General features: G+C 39.6%; 1 protein-coding gene across 1 annotated transcript; it reads right to left on the bottom strand.

The window, feature by feature from the left end:
- Positions 1 to 4,400: 4,400 nt before the first annotated feature.
- Positions 4,401 to 6,984, bottom strand: LOC123868456. The gene is made up of 3 exons (XM_045910996.1): positions 6,526 to 6,984; positions 5,302 to 5,474; positions 4,401 to 4,705 (listed from the first exon to the last, which is right to left on the bottom strand). The coding sequence occupies exons 1-3, from the start codon at positions 6,982 to 6,984 to the stop codon at positions 4,420 to 4,422; spliced, it is 918 nt and encodes a 305-aa protein (XP_045766952.1). The 3' UTR covers positions 4,401 to 4,419.
- Positions 6,985 to 21,022: the final 14,038 nt, after the last annotated feature.

Below are 21,022 nucleotides of genomic sequence, written 5' to 3'. Positions count from 1 at the left end.
AAAAAAAACGGCCAAGTGCGAGTTTGATCGCACTGTTTTAGACTGTTTTTACGGACGGACAGACAGACAGACAACAAAGTGATCCTATAAGGTTTGAGTTTTCCTTTTGAGGTACGGAATCCTAAAAAGTCACGTCGCGTCGTGTGGAACGTGTCGTGTGTTGCATATCGTGATCGCAAATCGTGCCGTGTGGTGGCTCGTCCAATAATGCCCTTAGCGCCATAAAGCGGTCACTGCTCCGGACATTAGCAACACTTCGGCGAGCGAGTGGGGCGCGACTGGCGGGCGACGCCGCGGGTCGACACTAGTGACATGCGGAAATCTATTGAAACAGTAGTCAAAACTTGCCTTCTGGCCCAAAATGCACTCTGATCTTTCAAAAAAATTATGAAAATCAGAATAAAGCAATCATAGAATACGCAAACTTGACTCATCTACGTAAACTGAAGTTAACATCGGCTCCTTGAGGAAAATAGATAAATAAGTACCTAGAAAGCTACAAAGCTGAAAATGAATCAATAGAGTGAGCGTAAAAGCGGAGCCCGTGTCCACATCGCGTCGCTAGCGGGCGGAGCGCGCGGCGACAAATAGACAAATATTTGCGCGTGTTGTGGATTTTGGCGTTTCCGCGATGTTTATCCGCGCTCCATACACTGCTCGGATGACGAATTGACGCCAACCGGAAAATACTGGCAATTCAAGTTTTTAACGTTCAAGCGACCTTATTAATTGCAATAGTTTTGTTTTATTAACCCCCGACCCAAAAAGAGGGGTGTTATAAGTTTGACGTGTGTATCTGTGTGTCTGTGTATCTGTCTGTGGCTCCGTAGCTCTTAAACTAATGAACCGATTTTAATTCAGTTTTTTTTTGTTTGAAAGGTGGTTTGATCGAAAGTGTTGTTGTAGCTAGAATCCAAGAAAATCGGTTCAGCCGTTTGAAAGTTATCAGCTCTTTTCTAGTTACTGTAACCTTCACTTGTCGGGGGTGTTATAAATTTTTAATTTGTACACTCGTTTCAGTGCTATACCAGCTTGGCGGACTATGGCCTAAGCTCTTCTCATTTGGAGAGAAGAATCGTTCTCAGAAGTGAGCCGACGACCAGTTGGACATTGTGTAGAGAAAGCGTGGACGAAGTGTCTCTTCACTACTGAAAGCCACCCAACAAAATAAGAATAAAATACAAGTGTAAATTAAAAATTTATAACACCCCCGACAAGTGAAGGTTGCAGTAACTAGAAAAGAGCTGATGACTTTCAAACAGCTGAACCGATTTTCTTGGATTATAGCTAAGAACACTCTCGATCAATCAATCCACCTTTCAAACAAAAAGAACTAAATTAAAATCGGTTCACTCGTTTAGGCGCTACGATGCCACAGACAGATACACAGATACACACATACACACATACACACGTCAAACTTATAACACCCTTCTTTTTGGGTGGGGGGGTTAAAAAATATCTCCCTCTACATCGTATACCTCATTTCTGAGGGTCCTGATCACTTACCACTATTCATAATTAACTAGCTGATGCCCGCGACTACATCCCCGTCGATTATGGTTTTTAAAAAATCCCGTGGGAATTCTTGAATTTTTCGGGATAAAAGTAGTCTATCCGTTTCCGCGACGCAAGCGTTTCTGTAACAAATAGCCCGGGGTGCCTTGCACGTGGGGACGAAGTCTGCCAAGTGAATTAAGGTTTTTTATAAATCCTGTGGAAACTGTTTGATTTTCCGGTACAAAAAGTAGCCTAAGTCCATATCCCCGGGATGCAATGCAAGTATCTCTGTGCCTTTTGCCAAAATCTATTAAACGGATGGGCCGTGAAAAGCAAGACAGACACACTGGCGACTTCATAATATTAGTATGGATTAATGATGATAGAAAGCTCGGGATAAAGTAAACCGAGGAGGTAGGTAGCTAAATCTACCTCTCCTTTCGCTTCCTAGAACTTAAATATTCCAAAGTTGTAAACTTGAAACGAGAACAAGTTAGAATCACTTTAGATGCTAAACTTCAGTCCTTAAAATCTATACTAATAAATAAAATTGAAGTGTCTGTCTGTAATTTCGAAATAACTGCCTCATATTAAGCTCATAGGGTTACTTGAACGATACCTTAACTGAATCACACGTTTTTAAATTTTTTGTCTGTCTGTCTGTCTGTCTGTCTGTCTGTCTGTCTGTCTGTCTGTCTGACTGTGTGTCTGTTTGAAAAGGCTAATCTTCGGAACGGCTGAACCGATTTTGACGGGACTTTCACAGACAAGTAGAGGACTGACCAGGGCGTAACATAGGCTACTTTTTTAACCGACTTTCAAAAAGGGAGTTGTGTTTTTCTACCTATTTACACCGAAATCTCCGATATTTCTGAACCGATTTGCGTAATTTTTTTTTTAATCGATAGAAGAACTTTGCGACATTGTTTCATAAAAAAATTGGATTCCAACTCCTCAATCCTGTTGCTGCAGGGGACCTGACCACCAAGACTGATGGGATGGAATCTAAATCCACGCGGACGAAGTCGCGGGCATCAGCTAGTATAATAAATACAAGTTTCGCCGGAGTCGCGACGCGACGCGACCGGCGGCGGACTTCAACCCGCTCCCCGCACGAGATGAAGTATCCTCCACTTTTCAACGTTGTTAAGTAAGAAAAGATAACTTTTGGTAGCTTTAAGTTTAAAGGAAAGTCGATCGCACTTCTATTACTTGCTCACGCGTGCCGCACGCAACGATTACAAACGCCGGTGACACATTTTACTGCTTATTATAAAAACTTATAGCCGCAGCTTCCGTGGTCCAGCTGGACAGTCTAGTTTGTCATAATCAGACATTGCAGAAAATTCATCGTTATTCATTCATTTTTAGAGTATTAGGATTGAACGCACATTCACGTATAGCCAGCCGTATAGCATACAAAACATTTTGCTGAGCTGTACATTGCTCAGTTAACTTGGGTGGTGCTACAGACAAATCACACTAATATTATAAAGGCGAAAGTTTGTATATGTGTGTGTGTGTGTGTGTATGTTTGCTACTCCTTCACGCAAAAACACCCGACGGATTTGGCTGAAATTCGGACCAAAGAGTTCTCACGGGATTTCAAAAAACCTAAATCCACGCGGACGAAGTCGCGGGCGTCAGCTAGTATAGTATAAACTTATTAGGTAGGTAGGTACGATTAGTCTTAATAGTGTTTGCTTATGACATCACTGTGGAATAATAACGACTGCTTAGTACCTATCTCTTTCTTTAAAGACATTAAATGCTATTCGCATTAGTATCTCGCTCTGCTAATTCTATAATATGCCGTAAGTAATAGCGTAATTTCAGTGCGTAAATTGCGGCGCGTTCGACGCGTAATGTAATGTGCGAACAGCCTGAAACAGCACAGGTAGCGAGGCAGTGTGCTCGAGTTGGAGCATTTATACCTCACTTAAAGTTCCCGGTGCTCTGGAATCACGTCCGTAAGAGCTTAGTTACGGCTCACTTACGGCCCGTGCGGCTGCCGGCGCCGAGGGCGTAAATCGCTACGAGGTCACAACTTTACCTATAAAACCTACAATGATAAAACTTGCAGTGAGGGACCTCGCTCGGCTAGTAATTGATGTTTACTGACGCCTTCAATCAGTTGCTACAATTTACTCTAGGTCCTTGAAACTGTAGCAACTGCCAGAGTGAACTGGAGTGAGGAAACTCTCGGTTTGATCCTGAATCGACATCTGTCATATATTAGGGTAGGAATGACGTGAATCAAAGATACCTATAGTCGTTTCATAGGGTACTCACCTAGCCTTATAAACGCCTGCCAGTGTGGGTAAACCTCGACTTACTGTGAAGGGAGCTTAACTGTCGTGAACTGTACAACTGGCAGCTACTGGCGTGTGAATCAAGCAACAACATAAGTTCATAGCTGGCTAGAGTCTACGTGAAAACTAAGTTCTGTGGTCTTAACTCAAAATTACAAGTGTAAATTAAAAGTTTATAACACCCCCGACAAGTGAAGATTACAGCAACTAGAAAAGAGCTGATAACTTTCTAACGGCTGAACCGATTTTCTTAGATTATAGCTAAGAACACTCTCGATCAAGCCACGTTTCAAACAAAAAACTAAATTAAAATCGGTTCATTAGTTTGGGAGCTACGACGCCACAGACAGATACACAGACACACAGATACACACGTCAAACTTATAACACCCCTCTTTTTGGGTCGGGGGTTAAAAACGCATATAATCACCACGAACTGGTAAGCACAATATAGAATGACCCCTAGCCTGCTGAACCGATGACCTGAAGAAGGTGGTGGGAAGTGGATCGATGAGGGAAGCGGAGGACCATGTTTGTTGACGCGCTCTTGAAAATGCCTATGTCCAGCTGTGGGTGCATATAAGCTGATGGATTGGCTGAGATGTAATCAAAGCAATTCATTATAACACAGCTGAAAGTTGTCACACAGCGTGTCCAGCTGTTCAGAGCGTATCTTCGCCAGCTCTGCCCCCAGCATGCGCTTCATCTTGTCGTGCTTGGAGCCATCAGCTCTGTTCCTCGGGGAGATCTGCTCAGCAGCGAGCAAAGTCGAGCGATGCAACATGAGTTGCGACTGAGCTAGGAGATCTTGCCATATGTACTTAACTTCCGTTTGGTGATCGCACGGGTCCTTTGACCGGTCGATTTTTTGGAGTGTTGTGTTGTAGAACTTTCTGAAAATAGAGGCGATATTATGGATTTTTATTTGTTCAGTGGAACCATTTGAATCGTGGAGCGGTTTCGCCGGTGTGATGTACGCAGATTCGGTGCCTGACCAAATCCGAGCCTAATTGGAAAATCTAATCGATCTCGGAAACTTACGAGGTTGTCATAAATGTCATCACCATCCAACGTCGTATCAATCGTTACAGACCTCTTAGAAGAACCGTCAATGTGTCCAGCGTCTTTCAAAGATTTACTTGAGATTTTCCATTGGCCTCTTATTGGCGTTAACCCTTGGGAATAAAGTTTTTGTATAGATTTTTTACTTTCTAAGTTTATCTAGTCAGTGTTCCTGAGGGAACGCATTTTGGAAATGTGTGAAATATAAGAAAACTGGAAAAGAGCTGATAACTTTCAAACGGCTGAACCGATTTTCTTCGATTGTAGCTAAGAACACTTTCGATTGAGCCACCTTTCAAACAAAAAAAACTAAATTAAAATCGGTTCATTCGTTGAAGAGCTACGAAGCCACAGATAGATACACATGTCAAACTTATAACACCCCTCTTTTTGGGTCGGGGGTTAAAAAGTGTTCAGTAAGACGTACTGGTATTCATCGGTGAGTTGTTTGAAGATAGTCTCGAAGACAGCGGGGCTGCGGTCGTTTACGACACGAAAGCGTTTTCCTGACCGCGTAGGGTTGTTCACTTCGTGCGCATCGCCCATAATGCCCACTCTGCCCACGTCGCCTTCGCTGTACTCATGTGCGCTAACTATCAACTGAAAGAGAGAATAACAATTAAAATCGTTAAAAGATCAACAGAGTTTGAAGTGCATCTATTAAGTAAGTTTTACTGTAAGAAATTCCATTAGGTTATGTCAATAAATTCTCAGTAGCAGCCTGAAGTTGGGAAGTTGGTGGAAAGTGTGTAAATCGGTCCTGCGCCTGATCTCTCTCCGGTCGTGTTGGATTACTTACCGTCCTGATTTCGTCATCGTTTCTTGACAAACAAGACAGACGGACAGACAAATAACAAAGTGATCATTTAAGGGTTTCTTTTTCCTTTTGAGGTACGGAACCTCAAAAGGCGTGGATTTTACTCGCTCCAGCAATGAACGGGGCTGCAATTGCTTATATACATCGATGCTTATATACAATATAGCATAATGTTATTGTAAATTAAACATTTGAAATGAGTAATTGCAGGGTTTCTTGCTGGTTGGTAGGAATGGTATTTCCGAACCCGTGGTAAATTATTTTTAACCCCCGACCCAAAAAGAGGGGTGTTATAAGTTTGACGTGTGTATCTGTGTATATGTGTATCTGTCTGTGGCATCGTAGCGCCTAAACGAATGAACCGATTTTAATTTACTTTTTTTGTTTGAAAGGTGGCTTGATCGAGAGTGTTCTTAGCTATAATCCAAAAAAATTGGTTCAGCCGTTTAAGAGTTATCAGCTCTTTTCTAGTTTTCTTGTAGAAAAGAAGGTTAGATAACCGTTAGGTTCATAATATTATGTCAATTGACAAATGTGAAGCTGTCAAGATGGACGTTGCCTTGATACATAATTATTTATTTGAAAATGATGTTTTGGAAAACTCAGATGCTTTGGATCGTAGGCGCGGAATAGTCTAAGAAAATTGGTTCAGCCGTTTGAAAGTTATCAGGTCTTTTCTAGTTACTGTAACCTTCACTTGTCGGGGGTGTTATAAATTTTTAATTTACACTTGTTACGATTCAAAAGCACTGTAAAAAAATATATTCTATTCTACTCATGTGTGGTTGGCTAGTCCACATTGAGGTTAGTCTCAGAACTTTACAACATTGGTACCCTGGTCAGCTGGTTCATCATGTCACTGAGTAGAACTTCCATCTGGCTTGTCTCAGGATACTGGTACACACACTCCAAATGCACTGCTTTAGTTATCCTCTTCTCTGGCGACTCCATTTCCTCCACTCTACTCTTCCCATTGACTCTCACTTCTTGGGCAGTATGTCTTTCACTCTCTATAAACTTTTTTTCATTCCCTCCCTTAGCAATATATCTATCTTTGTCTTTTCCCTTCCATTTTTCCTTCGCTCTTTCTTCTAACTGTATATTTTTATTTTGTTTTACTTTTTCTTTATGTGATGACTTTGCTTTATCAATACTTTTGATTATCTTTCGTTCTCGCTCAAGATGTCTATCCTTTTCTTCTCTCTTCCTTTTTTCGTTTCCTGTTTTCTCTAGCAGTTGTCTTTTATCATATTCATCATTATTATCATTGAGGATTCGCACATCGAAAGTCATTTCACCGTCAAGGATTACGTTAGTTTCAGTAACAGATATAAGAGGGAACACATACACATACACATACACAATAGTGTAAATATTCATGTTATAGTCGCACCGACTGGTAGTTGGTGCCGAGAGCGCATTTCCTTGATACGACTACCTACTTTACTGCGTGAAAAATCATTGATATACATAGTTCAACATCCAAGATAAGCTAAGTAGTAAATGTCTTCAACCAAAATCAAGTTTAAATGAATGATTTAGCCAAAGTAAGTAACTTTATTCTGTAATGTATAATGGGTATAATGAATTAAGCTCGCCAACCGTGTTTGTAAGTGACAAGTATAAATTAAAAATTTATAACACCCCCGACAAGTGAAGGTTACAGTAACAAGAAAAGACCGAAAAGACCTGATAACTTTCAAACTGCTGACCTGATTTTCTTGGACTATTCCGCGTCTACGATCTAAAGTATCTGAGTTTTCCAAAACATCATTTTCAAATAAATAATTATGTATTTAGGCAACGTCCATCTTGACAGCTTGACATTTGTCAATTGACATAATATTATGAACCTAACGGTTATCTAACCTTCTCTTCTACAAGAAAACTAGAAAAGAGCTGATAACTCTTAAACGGTTGAACCAATTTTTTTGGATTATAGCTGAGAACACTTTCGATCAAGCCACCTTTCAAACAAAAAAAAGTAAATTAAAATCGGTTCATTCGTTTAGGCGCTACGATGCCACAGACAGATACACAGATACACAGATACACAGATACACAGATACACAGATACACAGACACATAGATACACAGATACACACGTCAAACTTATAACACCCCTCTTTTTGGGTCGGGGGTTAAAAAGGTTTGTGATTACCGGACAGAGGGATTTCCAGCTGGTAAAATACTGTTTCTAAATTGTTTCATCAGGTCTGGTAAGGAGTCTCTTTGGTGGGGAGTGGTTTTGAAAAACTTTACCACCGCAACCTCCATACTTTACAGCTTATTTCAGGAAATAGGAATTAAAGAATAGGAAGGAACAAGAGTAACCGCTGAGTCATTTGTTGTTTTTGACGTGACAACGTCTTATAATTCGATAGAGCCGGCTGCACGCACGAAAAAACATGACTCATGCGGCGTTACCTCGCTCTGAGGCGTTCCATGTAAGGCTTGAAGTGCAAGCGAGAGCGCGGAACGAGCGACAAAGAAGCACAATCGGCCTTTGTTGTCACGTTCAACTATCGTCAGTAAACCGACTTTACAGACAACCAATTTTTTTTTTTGGTAGTGCGTGCATTCTAAACCATGCAGTGGTAGGTTCACTTGACGATTGAAATGCTCTTTGTTAAAGTTTACTTGTATAATATAATAAAAAATAAAAAAAATCCGTAATATCTGTATATCTTTTATTTAGTATATCAATGTAAAGAGTATAAATAAAACGCAGTAAAGTTTGCGCACTAGAGATAGCGTCAGCGATAAAGTGTTTAGTGTGGAATAAAATGTGTACAGCAGTCTGATTCTCTAAAGAATGATTCAACGTTGACAACATCGATGCGGTCTGCGATGTAACATCGTTCAGATTGACCAGACCAGCAACGGTTGTTTTGTGATTCTGTAGTCGCTTGCTCATCGGCGACATTATGGTCGAGACTGGCTGTTATCTCGGGCGAGTCAGTGATGTCATCCTATTTTTATTTTTATACCGATAAAGAGTTACGATTACGAAATACAGGAGGGTAAGTATGAGATTTCACATCACAGCTTTGTTGTTAGAATTCGAACTCAAAATACACCAACGTCAAAGTGAAATGGACTTATATGCCTTGTTTTATAGCTCAAGTTTGTCTGCACATCTACAGCCAGCGGAAACCTTGCGAAATTAAAATCGTAGTACCTACTTCAGTACATCTTTACTCTTACGTTATTATGTTTCGACGCTCGAATTCTATCAACGTTGGCGAAAAGTAAAGTGTCATAGGTACTAACCGTAGATATAGTTCAGCTCGCTCCCCGCGCCTGAATATTTTAGCAGCTTGCTGCTTGACTGAAACGCGCAACGAGCGAGCGAGTGAAATCTATGGCTCCAGGTACTTAAGTATTTCTACTTGACCATTTGAACTGAAAATTGTGGTAATAGCCTTGTGGTTTTAAGACGTCGTCTATTTGGGAGGCGGATCTCTAACTGAGCGTTTTAAATAACTAAATATCGGTGAATCCATACTTACTAATGATATTTACTCGTATGATAATAAAGATGTACCCTGGATTAGAGATGGGCGTGGCTGCTTGCCGTTTTCTATCCTAGAAAATTATTACGTTCCAGAACAAAACAAATTATTTGAAAACTATCTGATGCCCATGACTTCGTTCGTATCAATTAAAGTTTTTAAACATTCCGTGGAAACTATTTGATTTCCCAAGAAGAAAATTCCTATATTTATTTTCTAGGTCTTATACTATATCCATGCAAAGAATCCGGACGAAGCCGCGGGAATCAGTTATTACTAAATAAATCCTACTAATATTATAAACGAGAAAGTTTGTATGTATGGATGGATGTTAGTAACTCTTTCACGCAAAAACTACCGGACGGATTTGGCTGTTTGGAATGGAGATATATAACATACCCTGGATTAACACAAAGATTACTTTTTATCCAGGAAAATCAATGATTTCTCACAGGATTATTAAAAACTAGCTGATACCCGCGACTTCGTTCGCGTGGCTGTAGGTTTTTTAAAATTCCCGTGGGAACTCTTTGATTTTCCGGGATAAAAAGTAGCCTATGTGCTAATCCAGGGTATAATGTATCTCCATTCCAAATTTCAGCCCAATCCGTCTAGTTGTTTTTGCGTGAAGGAGTAACAAACATACACACACAAACACACACACACACACACACACACACACATACACACACACACACATACAAACTTTCTCCTTTATAATATTAGTGTGATTTATATCCACGGGAACGAAGTCGCGGGCATCAGCTAGCGTTATTATGTAATTAGTTTTGACAGCAAAGTTAGTTAACTCATTAACTTGGTAACACGAGAAAGTTCCGCCCACGGCGAGAATGTTGCAGAAACATCGCTCCGCAACTACCCAGCGTGGCGCCGACTTCATCACAACATCACAATGAACATTATATGAACTTCAGCATATTATGTTACGCTATGTGCTTCGAGCTGGTAACACGGCACCTAAGGCTGAGCCCACATGCGATTATTTCGGATAGGTACCCCACTTGGTATATGTCGGCGACAATCCCAGAATATAAAGCCATTATTGTAATTCATAGATCATAACAAACATTAATTCAAGTTACAAAGATAATTATTTACACTCTAGCCTTTAAAATCACATTAATAAAATTAAGTATTCAGAAACATGTCTACTCTTCCACTCTTCTTCCAAAAGTTAGCTTTTCCCGCCGAGACACGCCCTCTGGCGTGACCAACGTGATTCGTCACAAAATGGAGTCAATTAACATTTTCTATATTTCTTAATTAAATAATTATCAAGTTAAATAACATAATAAATATCTTAAGAATAATAAGATATTTAATTAATATCAAAACAAATAACAGAAGGTCATATTTATCAACTTATAAATTCTATTAGGACAATTAGTTCTAACTATTGGCGCCAATTCAGTTTGAAAAAGAGATCTTCAGGAAACTCACACTAGGCGGCGCTAGGATCGTGGAGGTTTTTTAACAAGAAGGTTCTATATTAATGAATATTAGACCGAAAGAGGTTATTATTAAAGAAGATTCTATATAATAATTTTATAAAGCAAACACGCCCACATATACTTAGTTATCTTACTTTGAAAATTTAAAATACTAAGTATTCATTTTTTTTTGTGATCTAACCACAAATTCACGGTTTTTGGATTAAGACCTACCAACTTGCCAAATTTCATGATCCTAGGTGAACGGGAAGTAGGTACCTTATAGGTTTTCTTGACCGACACGACAGACAGACAACGAAGTGATTTTCTAAGGGTTCCTTTTTTCCTTTTGAGGTACGGAACCCTAAAAATATGTGATCATCAGTCGCAACCTATCGCCAGTCCACCGCTAAGCACAGGTCTCCTCTCAGATTCAGAAGGGTTTAGGACCTATATTTTAGGTCATAGTCTGCCGCGCTGACCTAGTGCGGATTGGCAGACTTCTCATTTAACTTTTGGAGAACTTTCAGGCATTTCCTCACAATTTCTTCATCGTAGAACCAAGTGTTATTCATTAATATAATTATTTATTGTTGATAGATTAATTATGATGGTCCTTGGACTTAAAAATAACGATAATACGGGAACACACAACCTCCTTTATAGAAGTCGGTTAACAATTAGTCCAGTACGGAGGTACAGTTAGCCAGTGGGTCGGGATTGCTCGTTTATCGCTCGCCGCAAGTACTAAGTAGCAGCGTAATTCATCCGCTGCTAATTGCCGCAGCAGCGGCTAACTTCCCCTTAATTGCTGCCCGAGCCGTCAACTGAGGTGATAGCATTATGTTACCGAACTTTATTACCCTCTTACCTTCATTAACCACATTAAAAATTATACTGGTAATTTAAGTGGTGATAGCCTAATAGACGTTGCCTTCCTAGTCGGGGGTCAATTTCGGGCACACACCTCTAACTTTTTTTAGAGTTACTTACCTATGCCCGTTAGCAATTATATATCACTTGCTTTAACGGCGAAGGAAAATATCGTGAAGAAACTTGTATGCTTGAGAGAGGAGTTTAGGTTGTCTTTAACACAATTTAAATATTTTCTTTACAGTCGATAGTCCAAAACAAGAGTTAAGATGATCAGTCAGCATTTTACCTGTCTCTTTAAGACCGTGGTATCAAAGGCTATTATTGAAACACACATTAAGTCGAGTATATATGTTGTTAAGTCAATATATGTAGCGCAGTTAAAATATAGATATAGATATAGGCACAATAACAATACGCGTACCATAAAGTGTCGCTTTTTCATTCGCGGGGAAATACGACGTTCAGTGTTTTATGGCGTGCAATTTCCCGCCTCCGACGCCCAGTCGACGGTATAAGGGTAAACAGGCTTTTGCGAACGTATTTCGTGTTAAAAAATATGTTTCTGCTCGTAAAAAGCTACGCATAAATCAATTGTTTGGAGGTATACCTGCGCCTCGTTAGCGAATGATACATTTCCATTAGATTTAAAGGGTTTATTTTCTCAAAAACAAATAGTTTCCTATAGAGACTTAATTTAAAACAATGGTAGGTACAATAATAACAAGTGTACTTAAATTAAAAATTTATAACACCCCCGACAAGTGAAGGTTACAGTAACTAGAAAAGAGCTGATAACTTTCAAACGGCTGAACCGATTTTCTTGGATTATAGCTAAGAATACTCTCGATCAAGCCACCTCTCAAACAAAAAAACTAAATTAAAATCGGTTCATCAGTTTAGGAGCTACGATGCCACACACAGATACACACGTCAAACTTATAACACCCCTCTTTTTGGGTCGGGGGTTACAAAGAATGCAAACTTAGCTAGGTATCTATACTAATAAATAAAATTGAAGTGTCTGTCTGTAATTTCGAAATAACTACCTCATATAAAGCTCATATGGTTATTTGAACGATACCAACACTGAATCACACGTTTTTAAAATTTTTGTCTGTCTGTCTGTCTGTCTGTCTGTCTATCTGTCTGTCTGTTTGAAAAGGCTAATCTTTGGAACGGCTGGACCGATTTTGACGGGGTTTTCACAGACAAGTAGAGAATTGACCAGGGAGTAACATAGGCTACTTTTTTAACCGACTTTCAAAAAGGGAGTTGTGTTTTTCTACCTATGTACACCGAAATCTCCGAGATTTCTGAACCGATTTGCGTCATTTCTTTTTTAATCGATAGAGGAACTTCGCGACATTGTTTCATAAGAAATTTGGAGTCCAACTCCTCAATCCTGATGCTGCAGGGGATCTGACCAATCCACGCGGGCGAAGCTGCGGGCATCAGCTAGTTTTAACTAAAAATGCAACATAGAGGAGTAGAATAAAGAAAAACAATAAAACAAATTTAATTTCCCTGTTATGAATGTTAGAGTAGTTAGGTATAAACGTGAAGTATTGCATCATATAATACTTGGCTCGGAGTGAAAGTACGTCGCTAGCGCTCGAGCGGCCCGCTGCAGTATTTAAATATATTTTTATGTGAAATGCACTATAATTATTTGCTAATGGCCGTCAGGGAATTCTAGAGCGCGCTTTCGGTAACCTAAATATTTGCGCCCTGTTTAATGACTGTCACAGGTATTGATATATATTTTAAAGCGGTTAATGTTTTGAACTATTCAAAGTCGGTGCAATATCCTGAAGTTATCGTATTCTGCCTAGAACTATCTATTTACATTGCGCTTTCAAACGATTAACCTGGCCGTGGTGCCGTGTTATCTTAACTGAGCAAGGAAGGCAAGAGAAGATTGACGATTCAAGGTCTTGCCTACAAGATGCAGACCTTGACGATTCAAGGTCTGCATCTGTAATTCTGTACCTAAGCCAACTTCACGGACACGTACGAAGCGATTTGCCTCCTCGTTTCTAATTAGAACCGCTAAAATATGGAACGCCTTTTCAGGATTACTTTTTCTCTCCTCTTTTAATATACCACTCGTTACCTTTAAGACCAAATAGGCATCCTCTAGGCACGCGTCCTTACCTTAGGCTGCATCATCACTTACTTAGGACTGATTGCATCCAAGCGCTAACCCCGTGATAATCCCAGAACGCCAAGCATCATTATTATCAGTGAAACATACAGTACATGTAAATAGGTATAATAGGTAGGGCACAATTAGATGGTCCAAAGTGCTATACGACCTACCTACCTGCCACATTTCATGATTCTAGGACAACGGGAAGTACCCTGTAGGTTTCTTGACAGACAGACAGACAGACAACAAAGTGATCCTATAAGGGTTCCGATTTTCCGTTTGAGGGACGGAACCCTGAAAAACCTGGTTGGCTGTGTCCTTGATACATTGAATAATGTTAAAGTAAGTATAATTGCCTCTTTTGAGAATCGAACTCAGAACTTTCTGCTCACCGCAATCACCGCTAAGCTCAGTGATGTTAAATTACTGGATTTGTTGTCGACGGAAAACTATTTACTGCAGCATTGTATTAGATAATGATGCCATTTCTCAAACCCTATCTACAGCTGTAACATAGCGTAGTATAGCTTATTGAAACAAGTACACAATGGTCTTTTGTGCGGAAGATAAATGAGCCTCCAGCATCCAGCATTGCGCGAAATTTAGTTTATTTCTCTCCGTCTTATCGCAGCATCTACGATAATACATCTCCTGGAGAGAGCACGTACATCTTTCCAAATAGTACTCTTCTTTGCCCGAGCATAATCATAAATCTCTGGAATATCCAAGGTCTATATTATTCTAAACCGATTTGATAATATAAGTACGGCCGATCAATCCTATCTGTAATCGGTCCATAAGTTACTTATCTAGTTAACGTTGTTATATTCTCTCGAAAATTGGATCTTTTTGAAGAAATAACAAGATTGTTAAATCACTTATCGACGGATTAAAGATTGATTGGTTCATCAATTTCAGCCGATAATCTAATAGATTTTTAAGATAGAAGCTTTGTCCTCCGTTGGTTAGTAATGAACAAGATAGCTTACTTGTTTACTATAGAATACCTAATTATTTAGACTCTTTAGTTAACCATTATTAATTAACCAGGGGTTAAATGTGATAGTGAAGGGAACTGACGGCACGGGTAAGTACTTTCGGATTAACGCAACGATGGTGAAGACTGAATTTAATCTTGACATTACGATCAACTCATTGCTGGCTCACTATTGAGCACGGGTCTCCTCTCAGAATGGCTTAGACCACAGTCCACCACGCTGGTCGATTGCGTATTGGCACCTTTACAGAACATTATGGAGAACTTTTAGGCATACAGGTTTTCCTTTACCGCTAAAGCAAGTGATATTTAATTGCTATATATATAACTCTGAAAGGTTAGGAGTGTCCGGAATCGTACCCCAGACTCCCTGTACAGAAGGTTGACTTCTTAACCACTAGGCTATCAGCGTTCAGATAACACCATCACGACCCATCATCATTGAAAAACAGAGACAGCATTGCACGCCGACCCTAATCTCCCGAGTGACATAGCGACCGGCTCCGGCGCGTATGAGATTCAATTTAGATTTGCTGCTGAGCTGCCGTACCCGGCACCGGACGCGACATGGCGACGCGACGGGATTTGCATAAAAATGAATTAAGGGGAGAGGAGATGTTCCTGTATTGTTCACGAGATTCCGTCCACGCGGATGTATCTGTATATCTGTGTATCTGCCTGTGGCTTTGTAGCTCCTAAACTAATGAACCGATTTTAATTTCGTTTTTTTTGTTTGAAAGGTGGCTTGATCGAGAGTGTTCTCAGCTATAATCCAAGAAAATCGGTTCAGCCGTTTGAAAGTTATCATCTCTTGCCTAGTTACTGTAACCTTCATTTGTCGGGGGTGTTATAAATTTTTGATTTACACTTGTATACGAATTATTTAAGTCTTACTTGTGTATTATTTCATACTCTCACTTTAACGAGGTTCATTTCATTTTTTTGAGTACCATCTACGAGTACACGTAAGTCCTAACTTAAGCTTGTCGGGATATTACTCTGGCATTAACTAACAACTTATACATTTATCTTTGTAAGCAAATAATAAATATTATTTTACTATTAATACACGAATATTTCTTTAATATTATTATAACATACTCATTGTATGGTTGTTATAAACAAATTAATGTCAAAAGTTTCTTAATTAAATTACATTTAAGTAACGTTTTGGCGCTACACGTAACTTTTCCATCACGTTATAATTAAAACTTGTACACGCAGTCTGCGGGTACTTGTATTATTATTTTACATTATGAAACTTATTTTACGCAAATTTTCGCGTTCCGCCTCATCTCAAATTTATAACTTGTACAACTAGTTAGCGTTGGCGTCGCTCCGAGCAGAATACACTTGTTCAACTTTGTTTTTTAGTTTTTCATCACTAGTGGAAATGCTTTTACACTTTTGTCTTTTCAAAATTTTTTAAGTTTCAGTTTTTTAAAGTTTTTTTGACGTTTGTTAGCGGCATGTCTATCGAATTAAGTTGCTAGCACCTCACATTGTTACGAGTAGTTCGTGGTGTCTCGTATTTACTCAGAGTCTGTTTATTATTAAAGTTAACAAATTGTGTGACAGTAAATTGCAAAAAAGTGTAAATTGTGTAGTCTACTTTATTCTCGTATAGTCTCGTAAGTTTCATCTTAGATAGAAAGCGTTTGGAACCACCGCATTGAGCTTCAATTTCAAGTGGAATTGAAATTATAATATTAAAAAGTAAATCTACTCTAAAAAAACTAGATTCACTCTAAAAAAATTAACGATTGTATTACGGCCACAGAACAATAAATATAAGATTATAGAAATGGTATCGTTGCCATTAATATAAGAACTGTGTGTGGTCAATTTTGAGCGACTCACTCATACAAATATAACTCGAAATCTCTATCTCTATCACCCAAGTAATGTAAATTGAACTGTAACGTTTTACGTATGTAATGTGTGATAGATTATTTAAGTGATGTGTTTATTTACATTAAAATTCACTGATGGACTACTTTAACTTGTCGGCGACAATTTCATTTCTATTTTTAACCCCCGACCCAAAAAGAGGAGTGTTATAAGTTTGACGTGTGTATCTGTGTGTCTGTGTATCTGTGTATCTGTGTTTAATTTACTTTTCCGATGTGTCCGATTTTAATTTACTTTTTTTTGTTTGACAGGTGGCTTGATCGAGAGTGTTCTTAGCTATAATCCAAAAAAATTGGTTCAGCCGTTTAAGAGTTATCAGCTCTTTTCTAGTTTTCTTGTAGAAAAGAAGGTTAGATAACCGTTAGGTTCATAATATTATGTCAATTGACAAATGTCAAGCTGTCAAGATGGACGTTGCCTAGATACATACTTATTTATTTGAAAATGATGTTTTGGAAAACTCAGATACTTTGGATCGTATTCCACGAATATTCCATGAAAATCGGTTCAGCCGTTTGAAAGTTATCAGGACTTTTCGGTCTTTTCTAGTTACTGTAACCTTCACTTGTCGGGGGTGTTATAAATTTTTAATTTACACTTGTAATTCTGAGTTCTATGACGACGGACTTATCATAAAGTTCTCTTTCAGCCAACCGTAGAGATAAACAAAACATCTCCCAAAAGTGTCTCGTACGGTGTTTTCAAAAAAAGTAGATTCAACCGGAACAAAAACATCATTTCCGTGTAGTGTCTGTGTAAGCTGTGTAGTGTGTACACACAGCGCGAGGGCGCGTGTGCCGCTCGGAGGCCAACCAGACAATTAACTGTGCTAACATGACCTCTCCCTCCCGGCGGCTGGATTACCTCAATTTATAATTCATCCCCCCCTCGCCACCTCCGTGCCCCCCACACCCCGCCGCCACCCCCCGGCCGTGACGCTCGATGACGATGATTTGCGAGGAAACACTGGTTTGTTACGAACTTATGATCCGAAATTGCTCTTTATGCTCTACATAAACAGCTAGTGTCTCTTGTTTCAGTTTTCGTCATGATCAACCCATCGCCGGCCCACTACTGAGCACGGGTCTCGTCTCAGAATGAGGAGCACTTGGGCCATAGTGCACCACGCTGGCCGACTGTGGAGGCAGACTTCACACAGCTTTGAGAACATTATGAAGAACTTTCTGGCGTGCAGGTTTCACCGTTCAAACAAAACTATATTTAATTGCTTAAAACCATCGATGTATATGGATTAGCCTTTCCCATACAATTCCGTCCGCAAAAATACGCTTGAATCTTACGTCATCGTCATTGACAAAGTCAAGAGACTTTTGCAAATTCTCTTGACTTTTTGAGCGCGTTTTTTATTTTCGAAGGGCCCATCCATATACATCGATGCTTAAAACGCACATACAGTCAAAAAATCAAATGGTTGGAGATTTTCTTTTAAATTCATTGAGATCGAGATATAAAATATAAAAATAGTTGAACGTGACAACAAAGGCCGATTGTGCTTCTTTGTCGTTCGTTCCGCGCTCTCGCTTGCACTTCAAGCCTTACATGGAACGCCTCAGAGCGAGGTAACGCCGCATGAGTCATGTTTTTTCGTGCGTGCAGCCGGCTCTATCGAATTATAAGACGTTGTCACGTCAAAAAATTACAAAGTCCGGTGAGAGCGGGTACAGACCTAAGAATGACGATGGGAAAACAAAGCTGATATAAATAAATTCACGCTCTTCAGAACAAAAATACGTTATTCATAATGAAGAAATCGATGAAACTATTAAAAAGATGTATCTGGGTCACCGAAGCGAAGCAAAGTAGCGAAGCGAAGCGAATTCTCGAGACGTTCGTTTCGTACTCGGTAAGTTATAATGAACACAACTTGCCAATTAATACCAGGGCCTGCCTCTTGCTTTCAACTTCGTCCGCGTTGATTTATTTTTAAAAAACCTCATAGAAACGCTGTTTTTCCGGGATAAAAAACCGGCCAAGTGCGAATCAGATTCGCGCACTGAGGGTTCCGTACTCGGGTATTTTTTCCGACATTTTGCACGATAAATCAAAAACTATTATATTATAAAATTTTGTTTCAGAATGTACAGGTAAAGAAAGCCCTTTGATATGATATTTCACTTGGTATAGTTATCTTACTTTGAAATTGAAACGCATTTGATTTTTTTAAATGATGTAACCACAAATTTCAGATTTATTCCTGTACACCTACCAAATTTCATGATTCTAGGTCAACGGGAAGTACCCTATAGGTTTCTTGACAGACAGACAGACAACAAAGTGATCCTATAAGGGTTCCGTTTTTCCTTTTGAGGTACGGAACACTAAAAAGATAGGATTTTACCAATTTTTTAAAATAATGGTAGTGTTTCAAAATTACAAACAGACACTTCAATTTAATTAAGAGGATACACGCTTTTCCGATATCGAGCGTAACTTTTTTCGATCCCACTCTCGTCCTAATTGACAGATTTACGCTGAAAAGTTCCACTGAAGCGCCAGCACTTTGAAAGAAATTCTAATGTTTATGCAACAGGGGCGAGCACAAAGTTTGGAGCAGACCTCGAGCATACAGACGGACATACCGAACCACCGAGTAGAATTACTTGTTCGATGTGGTAGGTGTACAGTAAGTATTGTCCACTTCTAACTCCTAGCTGCACCTACACTCTACATTGCAAAATAGCGTCTACAGACATGCCGACTTCGAAATCAAACTTTATCGCCTTTTCAGTTGGAAAGTTGGCTCAACCCAGTTCCTGACTTTTACCTGCACTTTCGTTTGCATCATCAGGCTTGCACTGGACATAGGTCTCTAGCAGGGACTCCCGCACTACACTTTCCAGTGCGAGGTCACTTTTCTAGTCCCAAAGTCTATCAATTTCGTAAGCTTCCCGTACGCTGTCCATAATATACCGTTTCTTGGATAACAAATTGTACAGTCAGCAATAAAGCTAGGTTCGGACCCGTCCATAGTGGCTTGTACTGGCGGCTGCAAACCTTGCTTTGTTGCTGACTGTCCAGACGTCCATGTTCGTTCAGTATAGTTCACGGCGGTAGGGAAGTTCTAACAAGACGTCAAGACGTCAACGTCACTGACAGGCGTCAAATGTTAGTTCATTAGACCCCTAAAGTAACCCCATTTTTAACCCCCGACCCAAAAATAGGGGTGTTATAAGTTTGACGTGTGTATCTGTGTATCTGTCTGTGACATCGTAGCTCCTAAACTAATGAACCGATTTTAATTTAGTTTTTTTTTGTTTGAAATGTGACTTGATCGAGAGTGTTCTTAGCTATAATCTGAGAAAATCGGTTCGGCCGTTTGAAAGTTATCAGCTCTTTCCTAGTTACTGTAACCTTCACTTGTCGGGGGTGTTATAAATTTTAATTTACAATTGTTCTACGATTTCACGTCACCTATTATTTTAACATCTCGTCAATTCATGTTCAAGAGTTCCCCGCACTCCGGTTCACTTCATGTTGGCGGCGACTTGTTGGCACGTGTGTGGCTGTTAGAGCGCTCGGATTACCTAATTTACTTACCCGCGCCGCAGCGCGTTATTTCATTAGAGCGGCGGCGCACTGCTCGCGCCTGCAACTGAATTACGACATGCACTGTTCTTCTCCTTCTTTTGTCTCCCGCCACTAACTTGATTAGGTTCCAGACCTCGGCCGTTTTAATTTATGATTATGTCGGACTGTATGAAAGTAGCCGTTTCCAGCTACTTCGTCCGCGTGGAATTAAATTTTGTAAAGATCTTGTTCGGAATTACTCAAAAGACTTAGATAGAACCTACTTGAAAAGTTAGCCTCAATGCGTGGTTTGCTATAATATGTCTGTCACTCAGTAAATTTTGAACTGCTAACTGTACGCGGAAGGATCTGGGAGGCCCTAGTTATACTGTATTATGATTTCAAGAAGTGTAAATTAAAGATTTATAACACCCCCGACAAGTGAAGGTTACAGTAACTAGAAAAGAGCTGATAACTTTCAAACGGCTGAACCGATTTTCTTGGATTATAGCTAAGAACACTCTCGATCGAGCCACCTTTCGAAAAAAAAACTAAATTAAAATCGGTTCATTAGTTTAGGAGCTACGATGCCACAGACAGATACACAGATACACACGTCAAACTTATAACACCCCTCTTTTTGGGTCGGGGGTTAAAAATAGTTTATAAGTTGGGATCAAAACAAACGAACATTTCTTGAGGTTTTCTTTCACGGTTTATTGCGATGTTCTAGCTGGGAAAAGAAATATTTCACACTCCCAAAATATGATGTTCATTATAATTCGCACTCGCACTTGACCGATTTATTCTAATAGCTCAAGCTTATTATTACAGTAGACCCCCGGTAATCCGGCCCTTGTCTAATCCGGCACCCCCTATAATCCGACATGTCTATTACATTGCG

This window comes from Maniola jurtina, chromosome 9, assembly GCF_905333055.1.
Source record: "Maniola jurtina chromosome 9, ilManJurt1.1, whole genome shotgun sequence".
NCBI classification, from domain to species: domain Eukaryota; kingdom Metazoa; phylum Arthropoda; class Insecta; order Lepidoptera; family Nymphalidae; genus Maniola; species Maniola jurtina.
This window is presented reverse-complemented; position numbering and strand designations above follow the sequence as displayed.

Excerpts from the sequence above, each read along its gene's own strand:
- LOC123868456 (XM_045910996.1), bottom strand. The coding sequence starts at position 6,984 with ATGACTTTCGATGTGCGAATCCTCAATGATAATAATGATGAATATGAT. Across the intron at positions 5,475-6,525 it reads TGATGAACCAGCTGACCAGG|TTGATAGTTAGCGCACATGA; the intron begins GTACCAATGTTG and ends TCTCTCTTTCAG. Across the intron at positions 4,706-5,301 it reads CAACTCACCGATGAATACCA|AAAGTTCTACAACACAACAC; the intron begins GTACGTCTTACT and ends CTCTATTTTCAG.